The sequence below is a fragment of the Penicillium mononematosum genome (assembly GCF_028829835.1).
Source record: "Penicillium mononematosum strain IBT 11891 chromosome Unknown utg000002l:1.0-8112719.0:1.0-8118358.0, whole genome shotgun sequence".
NCBI classification, from domain to species: Eukaryota; Fungi; Ascomycota; class Eurotiomycetes; order Eurotiales; family Aspergillaceae; genus Penicillium; species Penicillium mononematosum.
Window position 1 is genome coordinate 4607728 of NW_026643272.1, and position 15214 is coordinate 4622941.

At 50.4% G+C, this 15214-nt stretch overlaps 4 protein-coding genes across 4 annotated transcripts; 2 read left to right on the forward strand and 2 right to left on the reverse strand.

The window, feature by feature from the left end:
• Window positions 1-796: 796 nt before the first annotated feature.
• N7519_003552 (putative SNF2 family helicase/ATPase) lies at window positions 797-4237 on the forward strand (the record flags this gene model as incomplete). Its single annotated transcript, XM_057290330.1, has 3 exons — window positions 797-1193; window positions 1247-3777; window positions 3830-4237. 3 exons carry the CDS (start codon window positions 797-799, stop codon window positions 4235-4237), a joined length of 3336 nt encoding a protein of 1111 aa, XP_057151532.1.
• Window positions 4238-5635: 1398 nt separating this feature from the next.
• Window positions 5636-9525, forward strand: N7519_003553 (hybrid sensor histidine kinase/response regulator; the record flags this gene model as incomplete). Its single annotated transcript, XM_057290331.1, has 2 exons — window positions 5636-9163; window positions 9232-9525. 2 exons carry the CDS (start codon window positions 5636-5638, stop codon window positions 9523-9525), a joined length of 3822 nt encoding a protein of 1273 aa, XP_057151533.1.
• Window positions 9526-9728: 203 nt separating this feature from the next.
• Window positions 9729-12454, reverse strand: exg2 (putative exo-beta-1,3-glucanase; the record flags this gene model as incomplete). Its single annotated transcript, XM_057290332.1, has 4 exons — window positions 9729-10140; window positions 10191-11203; window positions 11255-12068; window positions 12114-12454. 4 exons carry the CDS (start codon window positions 12452-12454, stop codon window positions 9729-9731), a joined length of 2580 nt encoding a protein of 859 aa, XP_057151534.1.
• A 500-nt stretch (window positions 12455-12954) lies between these two features.
• On the reverse strand, window positions 12955-14274 carry N7519_003555 (SDR family oxidoreductase; the record flags this gene model as incomplete). The annotated part of the gene is made up of 2 exons (XM_057290333.1): window positions 12955-14192; window positions 14244-14274. 2 exons carry the CDS (start codon window positions 14272-14274, stop codon window positions 12955-12957), a joined length of 1269 nt encoding a protein of 422 aa, XP_057151535.1.
• Window positions 14275-15214: the final 940 nt, after the last annotated feature.

Genomic DNA, 15214 nt, shown 5'->3' on the forward strand with positions numbered 1-15214 from the left:
ATGGAGGTGTTTACCTTGAAACTGTAGACGTCAGGAACCTGGACCAGAATCCGACCATTCTATGGTCCGAACTAGTGCAGGTAGAGGCCTGCCGCCATCCACGTGTAAGCATTCAACGCTTAATCTCGGCTTGTCTGTAAAAAACCTCTGTTGGATTAATCGACACAACGGTAGTACTGTCGTGTTTCTGGAATGAAGAGGAGAGGTGAGGAGATGAAGGTGAGGATAGTGTCGCTCAAAAACAAACAGAGATGAAAGTGAACATGAGGAAGCGACGTTGTACTTGTAAATGGTAAGGGCCTAACACCTTCCACCCACCTTACACGATACATATGCTTAGATCAATCGGGAAGAGCTATGAAGGTGACGTTCTCTCGAGGTGATATTCTTAGTTCTGCCTGAGGCATCGTCCGTTGCTAGGCCAACAAACCGATAACCACCTGGAATCGATAACGACTCTTTTCTCTTTGATGTTTGCAAACCCCCGCCATCGACCAAACACTCTGGATTCAAGGCATCATCTAAGGGTTAGTTTCTTCTATATTGTTACAACCAGTTCTTTTTTGGTCTTGCAATTTCAATTTCAACAGGACCGGAGGAGTCCACGAACTTGTCGAGTCGGCACACAAAGAACGCAAAGGGCTAACGGCAAATTCCAGTGCTCTGAGATTCCTCTTCGCGTCTTGATGTCCTAAGATCGGATCATTCCAGACTTAATGATCCAGTGAATCCAGCAAACCAACATATTACTCCTCTGCCAAGATAATCTCCAAACCACACCGCTCGTTAAAACGCGATGGCCAGAGAAAGCACCGCGCCAATGGAGCCCCTCACTCCAGGGGGAAAGCCAAACACCCAACCTCACCCCGCACATATCCAAGAACCTGAATTCGGAAAACCCTCGCCGATCGGCCGCTCGCAACACAGATCAAACCACCTTTTCAACATTCCGAAGCCGAATCAATCCCGGGCTGAACATCATCGGCCTGCCCCTGAGACCGCAGCCGCAACAGCAGCCACAATCGCGCCCTCCCGGCCAGCCGAATGCTACGCCTCACGCTTATCGCCCACCGGGCACTTCAGGTGCCCCAGTCGCTACGCCATCGGCGAAGCGAAGCGAGCCATGGGACCCATTCAAGCCGGTTGCACCATCAGCCTACAACAACCCTCGCGGAGGATTCCACCACGGTGCAGTGAGTATCAAGCGACCTGAAAATGTCACATGGACAACTCCTCGGGCCCCTAGGCCTGATCTATCAATCCAAGCCTGTTCCACCAAAAATAGGAGGCGCGTCCAACCTACAGAAATTTATTGATCTCACACGTGATGACACTGATCCTGTTCCACGGGCGTCGGCCCATGCGACGCCGAGCTTCGGGGCCATGGATATGAATGGCTATGTGGATACGGCTATGGCAAACGAGAACATCAAAGCTTTGCTTGAAGGTGCCTTCGAGGACGAGGAGGACAAGGCTGAGCTGAAACCCAAAGGCAAGAAGAAGAAGGGTGGAAAAAAGCGATCCAAGAAGACGTCGCAGAAGAAGGAGAAGGATGAAGTCATTGTGGATGAGAAGAAGGAACAGGCGACCGACGACCTTGATGATCTTGCAGCTCAACTTGAAGGGGTGACGGTCAACGACCCGAAGGGTAATGATACTAAGTCTGAACAAGATTCATCTGCCAAGGTTGAGCAAGAGAAAGTAGTTGCCCAGTCAGACGAAGAAGACGATGAGGCAGCAGAGGAGGAAGAAGAAGAAGAAGAAGAGGAGGAGGAGTCAGACGACGAAGATGATGGGGTCATCGAAGGCTTAAAAGTCACACTCCTTCCCCATCAAATTGATGGTGTGAGATGGATGTGTGACAAAGAGACTGGCCGAAAGACGAGCAAAGGAATATTCCCGAAAGGCGGAATCCTTGCAGATGATATGGGTTTGGGCAAGACGGTGCAAACAATTGCTTTGCTGCTCAAAAACCGTAAATCCGACCATGATCATAGCGAGAACACCGAATCAGAGGGAAAGACGACCAAGCTGCCTCCAAACTGCGTTGCCTCCACTTTGGTAATTGCGCCCCTTGCGCTCATCAAGCAATGGGAGGCGGAAATCAAGGACAAAGTTGAGCCGTCTCACAAGCTGCGTGTTTGTCTATATCACGGCACAACGCGCGCGAAGACTTCGACGACGCTGGACAAGTACGATGTTGTGATCACAACATATGGCACTCTTACCTCCGAATTCAATTCGTCAGCATCAGACAAGGCCAAAAAGGCGGGTATCTTCGCTGTTCATTGGTACCGTATCATTCTCGATGAAGCGCACACAATCAAGAATCGCAATGCCAAGGCCACCCAGTCGGCATATGCATTGGATGCCCAATACCGCTGGTGCTTGACAGGAACACCATTGCAAAACAACCTGGATGAGTTGCAAAGTCTGATCAAATTCCTTCGGGTGAAGCCCTATGACGAGTTGGCTGCATGGAGAGATCAAATCAGCCGTCCTTTGAACAACGGCCGTGGAGGTCTCGCTATTCAGCGACTACAGGTGTATCTGAAGGCCTTTATGAAACGGCGCACCAAGGATGTTCTTAGACTGAACGACAAGCCTGGCGAAGAAGGACCGGACGGCAAGCCAAAGAAGTCCTCGAATGGATTCCACATCACCAAGCGTGAGGTCATTAAGGTGGATGCTGAATTCATGCCTGGCGAGTTGAACTTCTACAAGCGTCTCGAACAGCGGACGGATAATAGCCTTGAGAAAATGATGGGCGGTGCCAAGGTCGATTACGCTGGAGCTTTGGTTTTGCTCTTGCGTCTACGCCAGTCTTGTAACCACCCAGACTTGGTCAAGGGCGACCTGGCCAAGGACAAGGATATTCTTTTGCAGAATGGCAGTACGAACAGCCAGTCAACACAGCCAAAGCCGGATGACCTTGACAACATCGCCGATCTTTTCGGGGCGATGAGCGTTGTCGCGAAGAAATGCGATGTTTGCCAAACGGACCTGAGTCAAAACGAAATCAAGGCCGGTGGTAGTCGCTGCGGTGAATGTGAAGCCGACCTCAATACAGATGTTATGGGCACAGAAAAGAAGAAGAAAAAGAAGTCGAAGAGGAGCCACAAGAAGCTTGATACTCTGGACTCCCCATCAGCCCGCAAATCCGAGGCACAAATCGCTCGTTCTCGCAAAAATCGTCGAGTCATTCTTGATAGTGACGATGAAGATGAAGAAGAAGGAGATTGGGTTGTACCCGATGACCAGCGCAAGATTTCTAACCTCGGGAAAGCGGGTGGTTCCGACGATGAAAACGCCGAAGGAGGTGGAGAATGGCTCGTTTCGGACGAGGAGACTGATGATGAGATCGAATCACCCTCCAGAAGGAAGAGTAAACCCATTATCCTGAGTGATTCTGAGGATGAAAGCGATTCTGAAGCGGACGACATCTACAACGATGAAGGAGAAAACGGAGAGCTTCCGTCCACCAAGATCCGCCATCTTATGCGTATCCTCAATCGCGAGGCACCAGACTTCAAGTTCATCGTTTTCTCCGTCTTCACATCTATGCTTGACAAGATCGAGCCCTTCTTGAAGAGTGCCAATATTGGCTTCGCCCGCTACGATGGAGGAATGGCAAATAACCACCGCGAGGCCAGTCTCGAAAAGCTCCGAAACAACAGTGGCACTCGTGTATTGCTCTGCAGTTTGCGTGCCGGTGCATTAGGCCTCAATCTGACAGCCGCTAGTCGCGTGGTCATCTTGGAACCCTTCTGGAATCCCGTAAGTTGCAATTCTCTATAATCTATTGCGCATTGCGCTAACCTCAACCTAGTTTGTGGAGGAACAAGCCATCGATCGTGTCCACCGCCTGAATCAAACCATTGACGTGAAAATCTATAAGATGGTCATCAAGGGTACTGTGGAGGAACGCATTGTGGCCCTGCAGGACCGCAAGCGTGAACTGGCCAATGCTACTATTGAGGGCAAGACTGGCGCTGGCAAGCTCACTATGCGTGACATGATGGCGCTCTTCGGTCGTGATGCAGAATCACGATTCACGGACAACCAGAGCACCCTGGACTTCAACCAGCCTACTCGACTGCTGAATGCCGGGGATGAGACTGAGCCTGCTCCTTCCTCCTCTCAGGAGTCAACACAGTCTGGCCCACGCAGCCGGGGACACCAAGTCCAGCCTAACCGGCCGCGAAATGAAGACTCGGTTTATGGTCGCCGCTGGTAATCAGCATGGTACGAAATTATGAAATGACCTTGGAGATAACTTTTTGAGGAGTCGGATTGGCGTGAGGAAACGGGTTGGAGTATTTCTGCTAGGTTTATTTTATTTCTTGTTGGATATTATATTTTATTGCTTTATCCCGTATATCTTAAACGTCTCGCTACTATGTCAAAATATGCGCCCTTCACTCCCCATCATCGATCGGCCTGGCGTTTTTCCAGGCCAAAGAGTGGAGGAACCTTGGTCGTTCGATGACTGGCTTCACGCCTCCCATGTATCCGGAAACAATGCCCGCGAGTCAGATCCCCGCCCAATTTTAGATATGGCGATTTGACAATGGGGTCCGGCATTGTGGTCCGATTGGGATACCTACGATCCTGGATAATGACTGCTATCGCTATGGATGGCGGCCTTTTGGACTCTATCCCAACAGTGCGATAGGCTGCCCTCTATTTGACACTCATGCGCAGAGTAACTCGAGTTTCGTGAAATATTCTGACTTCATCTCCGAACTTGCTACGGCAGGACTGCAGCTAATTGAGAATCCAGTTGTCAAATCGAAGCCGTCTTGCGTGTCGCCATCCAACACGTTTGTCACACACTAGAACAGACGACTCATCTATTGTGGAGTCTGTGGAGTATCGCCCACCCGAGCTGAGCTGATTCTCGTTGGGCCGAAACAGGTACCTCCATTTTAGGTCCTACGGTTCTGGTCCGGAGTGGCCGAGTGTCGCCTTCCTACATAACGCTCTGACTTGATTGCTGGTAATGTTCTGAGATATTTGCTTGGATTACACTGGCAGCATGACCACGAACGCCAAATCTCTCGAGTCTGAGAGGCGGACGAGTCCAGCGCAGAAGATTGCACTCCTTGGATAGTTTGGATACCTTGAAGCCAGGGCCATCCATTGGGCCAGACCATTTCCCGAAGCTCATACCATGGATCTGAGATTCTGGTCCAAAGGATTGCAAGTGATGGTCTGATGGTAGTCTCCGGCGAACCGGACAAAGGAACCGAGGACATGCCCCCAGGGAGGAAGCTTGTTTTTGGTGGCTCATGCTTTGATAGGTTGATAGCTCACAGGAGAAGGCATGAGCTGGGGAAGAAGCCCCTCGGTAACCCCGGTTGAAACACGAGTTTGGTGGAGATCTTTCAATCTCTCAACTGTATACCCTTGAATCTCGTTCGATTTTCTTCGTACACTCCGTGTGTTGCCCATATCACCCGTGACACACGATGACTTCGATGTCGCCAGTCATTACTTAAGAGTGTGAATAAACCGCTAGCTTTCGGTGGGTTGCTCCCTGTCAAAGTCGATGTCTAGGTTAGAGTTAATGCCGTGGCTCTTCTTAGTTCTAACCACTCAACTGTTCTTTCCATCGAGGATTGAAGACTGAGATATGTCTTCCCCGTCCGACATTAAAGATAACGGCGACTGGACGGTCATTTACGATGACCAGAATGAGGAAGAGAAAAACAGCAGGAAAGAGGAAAAGCCTTCTAGGAGGAGGCAGTCTCTAGCAATACCTAAGACCATGTGTATCATGTCTGACAACAAAACTGAGATATCAACGGTAGCGGAGCTGCTCTCTCCGAAGTTGAAATTACCTCAGCTGGGCATTGACTCGGCGGAAAGAGTGTTTCCTGTTCGCTCGGTCGTCTCCATTGATTCCACGCCCTCGTCTGCCCTGCAGACACCTTCCCTCGATAAGCTCGAAACACCGATATCTCCTTTTTCGGACACAAGGAGTGCAGGGTCCACCAATGAACAAGCGGGCTCGCTGCACAAGAATACGCCCGGGAAGGGTATGAATGCGGAGGAGGGTGTCTCACGGGGATCCGACTATCCCACTCGACTACACCAAAAGAGTGATGGTGGGAGCGAGACTTCATCGACTCTCAAAGGACAATCATACACTAGCCATAATCCCAACATTTTGGCACAATTGACAAGCACTTTGCAAAACGGTGGCGAGGTGCTTGACTTCCACAAAAAAACAAAAGGGATATACTATTCGCATGAAGATGAAGAGGACATTTTCATTCAGTCATTCGGTGCACTCGTTGTGATGACTGAGTCCGACGGTAACTTTGAAGTGCAAATAGCGAGCGACAACTCCAAGGAGATTATTGGGCATTCTCCTGATGAACTCTTCGAGCTTCAAACATTTTGTGATATATTGCCATTCTCGCAACGGAGAAACTTTCTTGCTCATGCTGAATTCGTCTCGAGCGATGACTACTCGGTCGAGCAATCAGGCCCTGAGGTTTTTTCTCTTTCTCTGTTATCATCCGACGGATATACCCAAGGTACTTGGTGTACCATGCATACGAGCGCAGTATATAAAAACTATGTCATTTGCGAGATTCAGCCCGATGCTCAAGGGACAAAGGATCGCCCTCATTTGGAGAATTCAGAAAGTCAAACAACAACGTCTGAAAGCCAGGCATTAGATATGACTTCTGGAGCATTTTTCGAGGCTCTAAGTCCTCCGGGAAAGGGTCCTGATACCAGAAATAGCAAAATTCCGGACTCGTCAGAGCTTCTCAATACCAAACCCCGGATTCTCCAGCGCCTTGCAAATGCCCAAACACTCGAAGCTCTTCTTCAACATACCATCACCACTTTGCAAAATCTTGTCGGGTTTGACAGAACGACCATATATCACTTTTATAGTGATCGCAACGGGACCGTGGTCGCCGATGCGGTTGATCCTTCGTCCGGTCTAACTTCGTACGAAGGCATGCATTTCCCGGAATCAACCTTCCGCGAAGGATTGAAGAAACTATATACGCGCAATACTGTATGCTCCTCTTGTTCTGGAAGGCAGGGCACTTCTAAGCTTGTCTATCGGGCTTCCACCAACAAAATGCCCCTCGACATGTCAAAGACCTATCTCTCTGCAGCGCCGGCGTCCTCAACGCCGCAAACCGACAACCCCGTCCAGGCCTGTTTGTCAATCCAAATCAATGTTTTTGGCAAGCTTTGGGGTCTCATATCATGTCAGTCCTACAACAGTAGCCAAAGCCTCCATCCGCTCATCCAGAAAGTTTGTTGGTTTGTTGCCGGGGCGGTTTCAAGTAATATTGAGCGTCTGTCCTACAGTTTACCCTATCAATTCCAAGAGCCGGACATCCCCCTAAATAAAGTGAGCACATCTCAGGCTATCAAGACTCCACCCGGTGATCTTCTCAGTCTGTTTGGGGCAGATTACGCCGCAGCGTCCATTATGGGCGATGCCAAGATCTTGGGAAAACCAACCGATTCACAGGAAGTTCTGGCGTTGCTCGAATACATGAAAGCTAAAGAGAACGACACTGTGTTTTGGTCCGGAGATATAGCTGCTGATGTTCAGGATCTCAACTACGCACCTGGCTTCCATCATCTTTCTGGTTTGCTTTACGTTCCTCTTTCAGTGGATGGTCGCGATTTTATTATCTTCTTCCGGGCTGATCTAGAAAGCCATAACCTCACATCTGATTCAGAAAGGTCGAGTCGACAACATGAGTGGTCGTCCACAGAGTTTGGAAAGGCGTCTGTTCTGTCCTTGCTATATCGCACTTTCACCGATATATGGCAAGAGAAGGAGGCTACGCTACAGAACAACCAGTTGATGAGGCTTTTACTGGCTAATACTGCGCACGAGTTCAGAACACCTCTCAACGCCATCATCAACTATCTGGAGATTGTTCTCGATGGACCTCTAGATCAAGAAACACGAGATCACATTTCGAGATCTCACTCGGCCTCCAAGTCCTTGGTATATATCATCAATGACCTTCTGGACCTCACAAATGCCGAAAACGGACAAAGATTGATAAAGGATGAGGTATTCGATCTCTCAGAGACCCTCACCGAAGCAACGGACATTTTCTGGGAAGAAGCACGACAGAAGCATGTCGACCTCCAGGTGGTCCAACACGCAGCCCTACCTCCCGTGCTCGGAGACCAACGACGGGTACGCCAGGTGATAACAAACTTGATCAGCAATGCTATACAGCACACATCCGCAGGTGCAGTGACAATCGAGTCTTGTATCGTACCGGAGCTGCTGGAGCTAGATCATATCTGTGTTGAAGTGGCAATACACGATACTGGGTCTGGCATGTCCCAAGAGACTGTCGAAACCTTGTTCTGCGAGCTGGAACAAGTCTCCAACAAGGGATATATGCAGAGTCCTAAGTCCTATGAGCGCACTCCAGGTGACGATACCACTGAAACTGAAAGTGTGCTTGGTCTGGGCCTCGCATTGGTCGCCCGAATCGTGCGCAATATGAACGGGCAGCTAAGCTTGAAGTCCGAACAAGGCAAGGGAAGTTGCTTCAAGATCAGGCTTGCGTTTCCTCTTCCGGATGAAGATAGTGGCCAAAAGCAGAACACATGTGCCACGTCAAACGACCATCTGCAGGAAGATGAAAGAAATCAAGAGACAAAGCAAGACACCATATCCTCAAATTGCGTAACAAACAAGCGAAAAGGGGGTATTCCATGTGAATGTGGTCAAAGTCCAGAACTGGGATTAGAGCAATCCCTCGTGAACATCGATGTAAGCTTGAAAACCGGCGAATCAAGAAACATCTCCCTTTCTGGCCAGCATCTCGAACAGAGCAACGAGCCAGATAAGCAGACCACTATCCTTCCAAAGCAAGATTCTAGGCAACCATCAGGAGCATCCAAATCTCCCATCCAAGAACCCCTACCGATCTCACCACCCACAGAATCCCCAACCAACCAGAGCGTCTCTCCCACGATGGACTGGAACCTCCACGTCCTCGTTGCGGAAGACGACCCAATCAACAGCACGATCGTCCAAAAGCGCCTCGAGAAATTTGGCCACACAGTGCACATGACAAGCAATGGCAAAGAATGCGCGTCTGCCTACAAAGCGGATTCGACGCGATTCGATGCAGTGCTGATGGATCTACAAGTACGCCCAACCAACAATGTAGCAATCCCCATCTCAACCCAACATACTAACAGTCAAATTTCCTGCAGATGCCTATCGTCGATGGCCTCGGTGCAACGCAGATGATTCGCGAGTTCGAGCAGCAAGAGCTGGCTAATGAGAACACGCCAGCGCCTCGCATTCCCATTTTTGCTGTCTCGGCTTCCCTGCTCGAGGAGAATCGAAAGATGTATATGGATTCGGGCTTTGACGGGTGGGTTATGAAGCCGATTGATTTCCACAGGGTCGATCGGTTACTTGGGGGTGTTAGGCTTCAGTGGGTCCGGGAGGAAGTTGTTTACCAGCCTGGCGTGTGGGAGGCTGGAGGGTGGTTTGAAGCATAGGTACTAGCATGGCATTGCATCGGAGCTGGGATTGAAATTATTTCGACTCGAAGAAACTGCTGGAACGAGGGAAGATATCCAATATCCAGAACCGGGAATTGGAGTCATATGCAACAAATCTAATCTTTATCCATGGTATCTATGCAAACATCAAAATGAAACGCAAAATGCAACAAAATGTAAACAAATGCAGTAAAATCATATCAGAAACTTTCCGCTGCACCGTCAAAGTCCGGTACTGTATCGCCGCATTTGAACGAAGGACTATATGCCTTGCTCGGCATATATCCGTTCTTCCACGCAGTGCGATAACTCCACTGCGCGGCTGACTCCGTCCGCCAGGTCCAGTAGAACCATCCCATTGCCGTTTCGAAGGCAGACATCTGTGCCTCGGCATATATCTGCAGGAACCTCTTGTATGTATCCGTATACTTGGATGGATCCATATTCGCATCTGCGCAGCTGCACGTTCCTTCGTCCGCTGTTGGGCAATATGCCGTGTTGGAATTGGTATCGTAGGTCCCTTCCCATCGGGTACCGCGGCCGACGTTGTTCACATACTGCGCGCAGTCTGTATCTGCCTGCGACCATTCACCGCAAATGGTCGGACCCCATCTAGTAATGTGTTAGCGTATGAAAATAGAAAGAAAAGAAGCTTTATTTACCCAGAAGTTGTCGTGTTGATTTCCTTCAGCATGGGATGCCAATTATTGCAGATGATGTCGACCTTCGCGGTGTGGTTCAAGACGATCTCGCCCGTGTTGAAGGTGGTGTATTGATGGGTGTCGAGGTACATGTTGTCCGGGTGTGTTTGGAACATGTTGTCCCACTTGGCGAGATTCAGGAACCCGTCGTGAAGGACAAGAGTGGCAGTGACACCATTCTTGCGGACGAGTTCCGCTGCCTCCTGGGTCCAATCTAGGACCTTCTCGACGGGCAGGGTCAGCATCAGTGGCTCGTTTACCAGGCCGTAGATTGTCACCACATTCTTATACCGATCTTGCGCAAAGAACTGCGAGAGTTGGTCGTGAATCTCAAGTGATCGCTTACGGTTGAGGGCACCGTCTGAGCCGGTCAACCAGTTGATGCTGCCTTGCTGGCCACTGTGGTTCCAACCGTTTTGACTACCCGGGAGTCCGTGGAGGTCGAGTTTGACCCGCAGCCCGTGCTTGCGGCACCACTCGATTGCGCGCAGGAGATAACGCCACGCAATCTTAGGGACGTATGGGTCGCCGTCGTAGGTAGTCACGGCCCAGTAGGAGTATGGGATGCGGACGTGATCTAGTCCGGCTTCCTTGATCTCTTCTATATCTGACTCTGAGACGAATTCGGCATAATGTTTCTCAATGGTGCGCGCCGCAGAGCTTCCGAGCTTTTTAGTCAAGGTATACTCATCAATGATACTAGCACTGGATGGCCACTCGCTGAACAAGGACGGGGTAATGAAGGGTTCGATAGACAGCCACCCGCCTAGATTGACTCCGCGGATCGGCTGTGTGCCGTAAGGGAACGGCTTGTTAAGCGGAGGCACTTTGTCGTTCGCCCGGGCAGAGTCATCCCAATCCGAGTTGATTCCCATGACGGAAAGACCACCCACAGTGTCATTTGTGAACGTGAGGTTGAACCCTTTGGTCTCATACCACGTAAATGGGTCCAAGACGGTGCCTTTGGCGTAACTCTGAAGCGCTGGTGTTAGCAAATTCCATCGAGGTTCATACTGAAGCCTTACCGGTATGCTGTCGCGGCTGATACTGCCCAAATTAGAGGTGGTAGAACTCTCATCGGAGCCCGAGGAACTCTCTTTTGAATCTGAGCCTTGCTTTTTTGACACAACAATTGCAACCGGGATGATGATAGCAAGCAAGAGAAGCAACACCAGTAGACATCCGACCAAGATACGTTTCTTTCTCGACCAATTGGACCAAAATTTCCAAGCCGGTGGTCCTCCACGGCTGTCCAAGCTGCCTTCCCAGCTGTCTTCGTCTTTCCAATGATCTTCCATAGCAGGTCCACCACCGCCACGACGACGAACCCGAGCGTCAGAACTATGCCCTTCTTCCAAATACGCACCCGACACAACTCGCGCGCCCGCTTTATGGCGTGAGCGGCCCTGTGCAACTTCCGCACCAAGTCCCGCACCAGCAGCACCATCCAGAGCAGCTCGCTTCTTCTGCCGCCGACGTTCCCGACGCGCCTCCTCTTCTGCGCGAGACCGCTCCATGCGATCCGCATCCTCCTGCTCAGCAGCGAGACGCGCCATAGCATCCACACTCAAGAGATGCGCAGCACTACTCGAAGACTCCGTGCTGCGATGTTTTCTCGCCGACGCCGCAGCAGCAGCAGCATCGATATCCCGCTCGCGCTCCCTTTCTCTTTCACGCTCGCGCTCACGTCGCCTCCGTCTCCGCGCCTCAGCCTCAGCATCAACATCAATATCCCTCCGTCTCTCTCTGACAGGACTCGCACTCGCACTCTCCTCCCTGCGATACCGCCTCTCTCGATCCCGTCGTTTAGTAGGTGACGTAGCCGGCGAATCCTTCACCCTAGAACTCCCCCCTCTCTATCCCTTCTCCTTCCCCTCCCCAGACCCATAAACAAGACCAGCCGCTTCATCCTCTTCCTCCCTCCGTCTGCGTCTCCGCTCCTTGCGCCGCTCACGCTCCTCGTCGTAATCATCGCGCTCGTTATACGAATTCGACTCGTACCCTGATTCCCCGCGGAAACGGTATTTCGCCGTGCGCGCGTTGCCAGGGCTGGACGTTGCGCCTTCGTCGGGGTCTTCGTAGCGGCCGCGGATGTACTCGCGCTCCCGGTCGCGGTCGCGGTCTCGACGGCGGGAGCGCTCTTGCTCGCGTGCGCGGTCGCGGTCGCGCTCCCGATCCCGGTCCCGTCTGTCGGGTCGGTCTCGGGGATGGGATTGGCTTGGCATGCCAGATCGGGGTGGGGGGTTTTGGTGTGGTATGCGCTGATCGGTGGGATGGGGAATGTGGAATTGGTGTTGGGGATGATTGTTTGGATTTTGTTAGGCGGGAAGGGGATGGGGAATTGGATGGAATGTGTCGAGGTTGGGATTGACACGTGGGATGTTTCGAGGAAGTCCAGCCTGTCTTGGAATTCTTGGAAGTCTTGGAAGTTCTCGATTTGGTTTTCACCTGGTCTTTGTTTTGCCTTTTCCCCACACGGATGCCAAGACTTTGTATAAATAAAATGTCTTTGTGTCAAAAGGGGTTTTGTTCCCTATAAAGGTCTTTATATATCATATACACTGTACTCCTTATAGATTTTTCTGTTCATAGTGTATACCCACTTTGTATGATATAGGCAGTAGATATGAATGGTTGCGAGGAAACGAATATCCAAGTCCATATACACACTTTTGATCAAGAACATCACATAATGCTTGACGGCATCCTTTCTAGAAGAAGCAGACTAGAAATCCCGCTTCAACTGATCCAACGGTGGAAGAATACCTTTACTTTCCAGAGTTTTGAACGTATCTTCCAACTCATCCCAAGTATCTGCATACCCAGTCCAGCCCAATTTCCGTGCCTTACTCATACTCCCAACACAACTCCAGTCTCTACCCATTGCCATAATCAAGAAGTCCCATGTGGCCTTATCCCATGCATCTTGATCAAGATTGTACTTGTCTCGAAGCTGAGCCCATGCCTTGTTGACATCCTCTCGTTTGGCCCATTTCTCCGGGTCAATCTGCAGGAAAAGCGTGGGAGACTCCTCAGCGGACGGGTCTCTAGAGAGACCTAGTGACGAGGCTAATGCCTTGAGAGGAGGCTTGTTTGAAAATCGAACTGTGGATGACTCATAGTTCTTGAACCCCTTAGTATCCGGGGTACCACCGTTGGGGAACATGGGATCAGGAACGCGACATCCGAACCGAGCGGCCAGACGCGGCCAGAGGTTCTGGAAAGACTCAGTGTCACCATTGATCACATTAAAGATCTGGTTCCCGGCACCCGGCGCGACAGCCGCCCAGAGACAGAACTTGGCATGTAGGTTCGCCGACGTCCAGCAATTGAAAGCGAAGTAGTTGGCCCTGCTACCGAGGAATGGCAGCTCCGATCCAGGAAGGGCTTTACTGACAGCACAGTAAAGTCCCAGGGCCGTTGCTTCGTTCATAAAATTGCCTCGGGCGTATCCTAGAACGTCTTGTGGGAGTGTAGCAACCCATTCCCAGCCGCCTTTCTTAGCTGCCTTGGCCACGACCTGTTGTTGGGGGTAGTAGAAGATTGGAGGCCAGGAAGCCCCGCCTACGTCGTTCTGTAGAAGAGGGTCGTCTTCGAGTACAGGCTGTTTCCCGGGTCCGATGTGGACACCGTACTGCTTGAATCCGCAGGTGAGAACGAACCGCTTGATTTTGCGCGCAGCGCCGTTGAGCTCGAGTGCCTCGAGAAAATTGGAAAGCAAGGCTACATTTATTCGCGACAACTCGGCTTGGTCGTCGGTGGCCAAGTAGGCACAGAAAAAGACATACTCGGCGGAAACGCCTTGGAAGGCCTTTGCCATGTCTTGCGCCGAGCTTTGGAGGTCCAGAGTGACATGCTGGATTCTTGGATCTTCATATCCTGGGTTCCTTCGAGAGAAGGAGTAGATCTTGTCGTAAGTTCCATCTTTGAGGAGGTGGTGCACGATCGCACTCCCGGTGATTCCTTGCTGATGTTAGCTTCATGGGTTATGGGAATTTCCAGGACAGAGCTTACCAGTAGCACCAGTGACGATAGCTGAAGGCATGACGAATTCAATATTCTGTATCGTTAGAGAACCGGTTTTATCGATCTTAACTATATATGTTTCTTTCGGGGTTTGTTCAGGACTTGCAGGATGTCAACGACGTCATATCCTCCTTAACCTTTGTTGTCATGGTCGATCAGGTAATCCCCAACATTCCTCTACAGGAAATCTCAATTCGTCAGTTCAAATGTCTCCGAGAGCTGTGATCGAACGGGAAATCCTGTTTCCAACTTAGCTGTAGGGCGTAAGGTGTGAGTTCCGAGTCCCACATCAATTCCCGACTCGGGATATGTGCCAAATATGTGATGTCGGGAATTTCTTGTTTGGATATTCATCCAAAGAAACTCTTTATGTTTTAATTTACCTCAATTCCACTCCAAACAATAGCTATGTTGAATGCTTAAATACTGGCTGTGTTACTCATATTCCTAGATTAACTCCAATACGGTACTGTTTCTTTATAATATCCTCGTGAGTGCCGTCCCCTAAACCCTAAGGTACTCACCGTCGTAGTCTACAGGAACAATACCTCGCCGCCATTAAGGCCGGCCTGAAGGTAAGTCTAGAGACAATCAACAATCTCGTCAAACAAATCCCACCCGTCAAGCCTGACCAGTTACTTATGATTGGAATGTAGGGTTCTTTGACACGGGACACCCAGTTGCCACTCAACCAAACGAGATCAAATGGATTGGGAAGTTATTTAAGGCCTGAAAGATATCGATTCTGTGATTAACGATCAGAATGGGAAACGAGTTATCTGGGGGCAATGAGGGTTTGCTAGTGTGAGTCCTTGTTCTTTTCCTTTCCGCGGAAAGCTTTTGTTTTGTCGATAGCAGTCAAAGCTGATTGAGGTCGTATAGCTGCGCGAGATGGTGTATGAAGTAACGGTGTTCGCCGCGATCATTTACGATGACCGACCAAATTTTCGACCACTTCC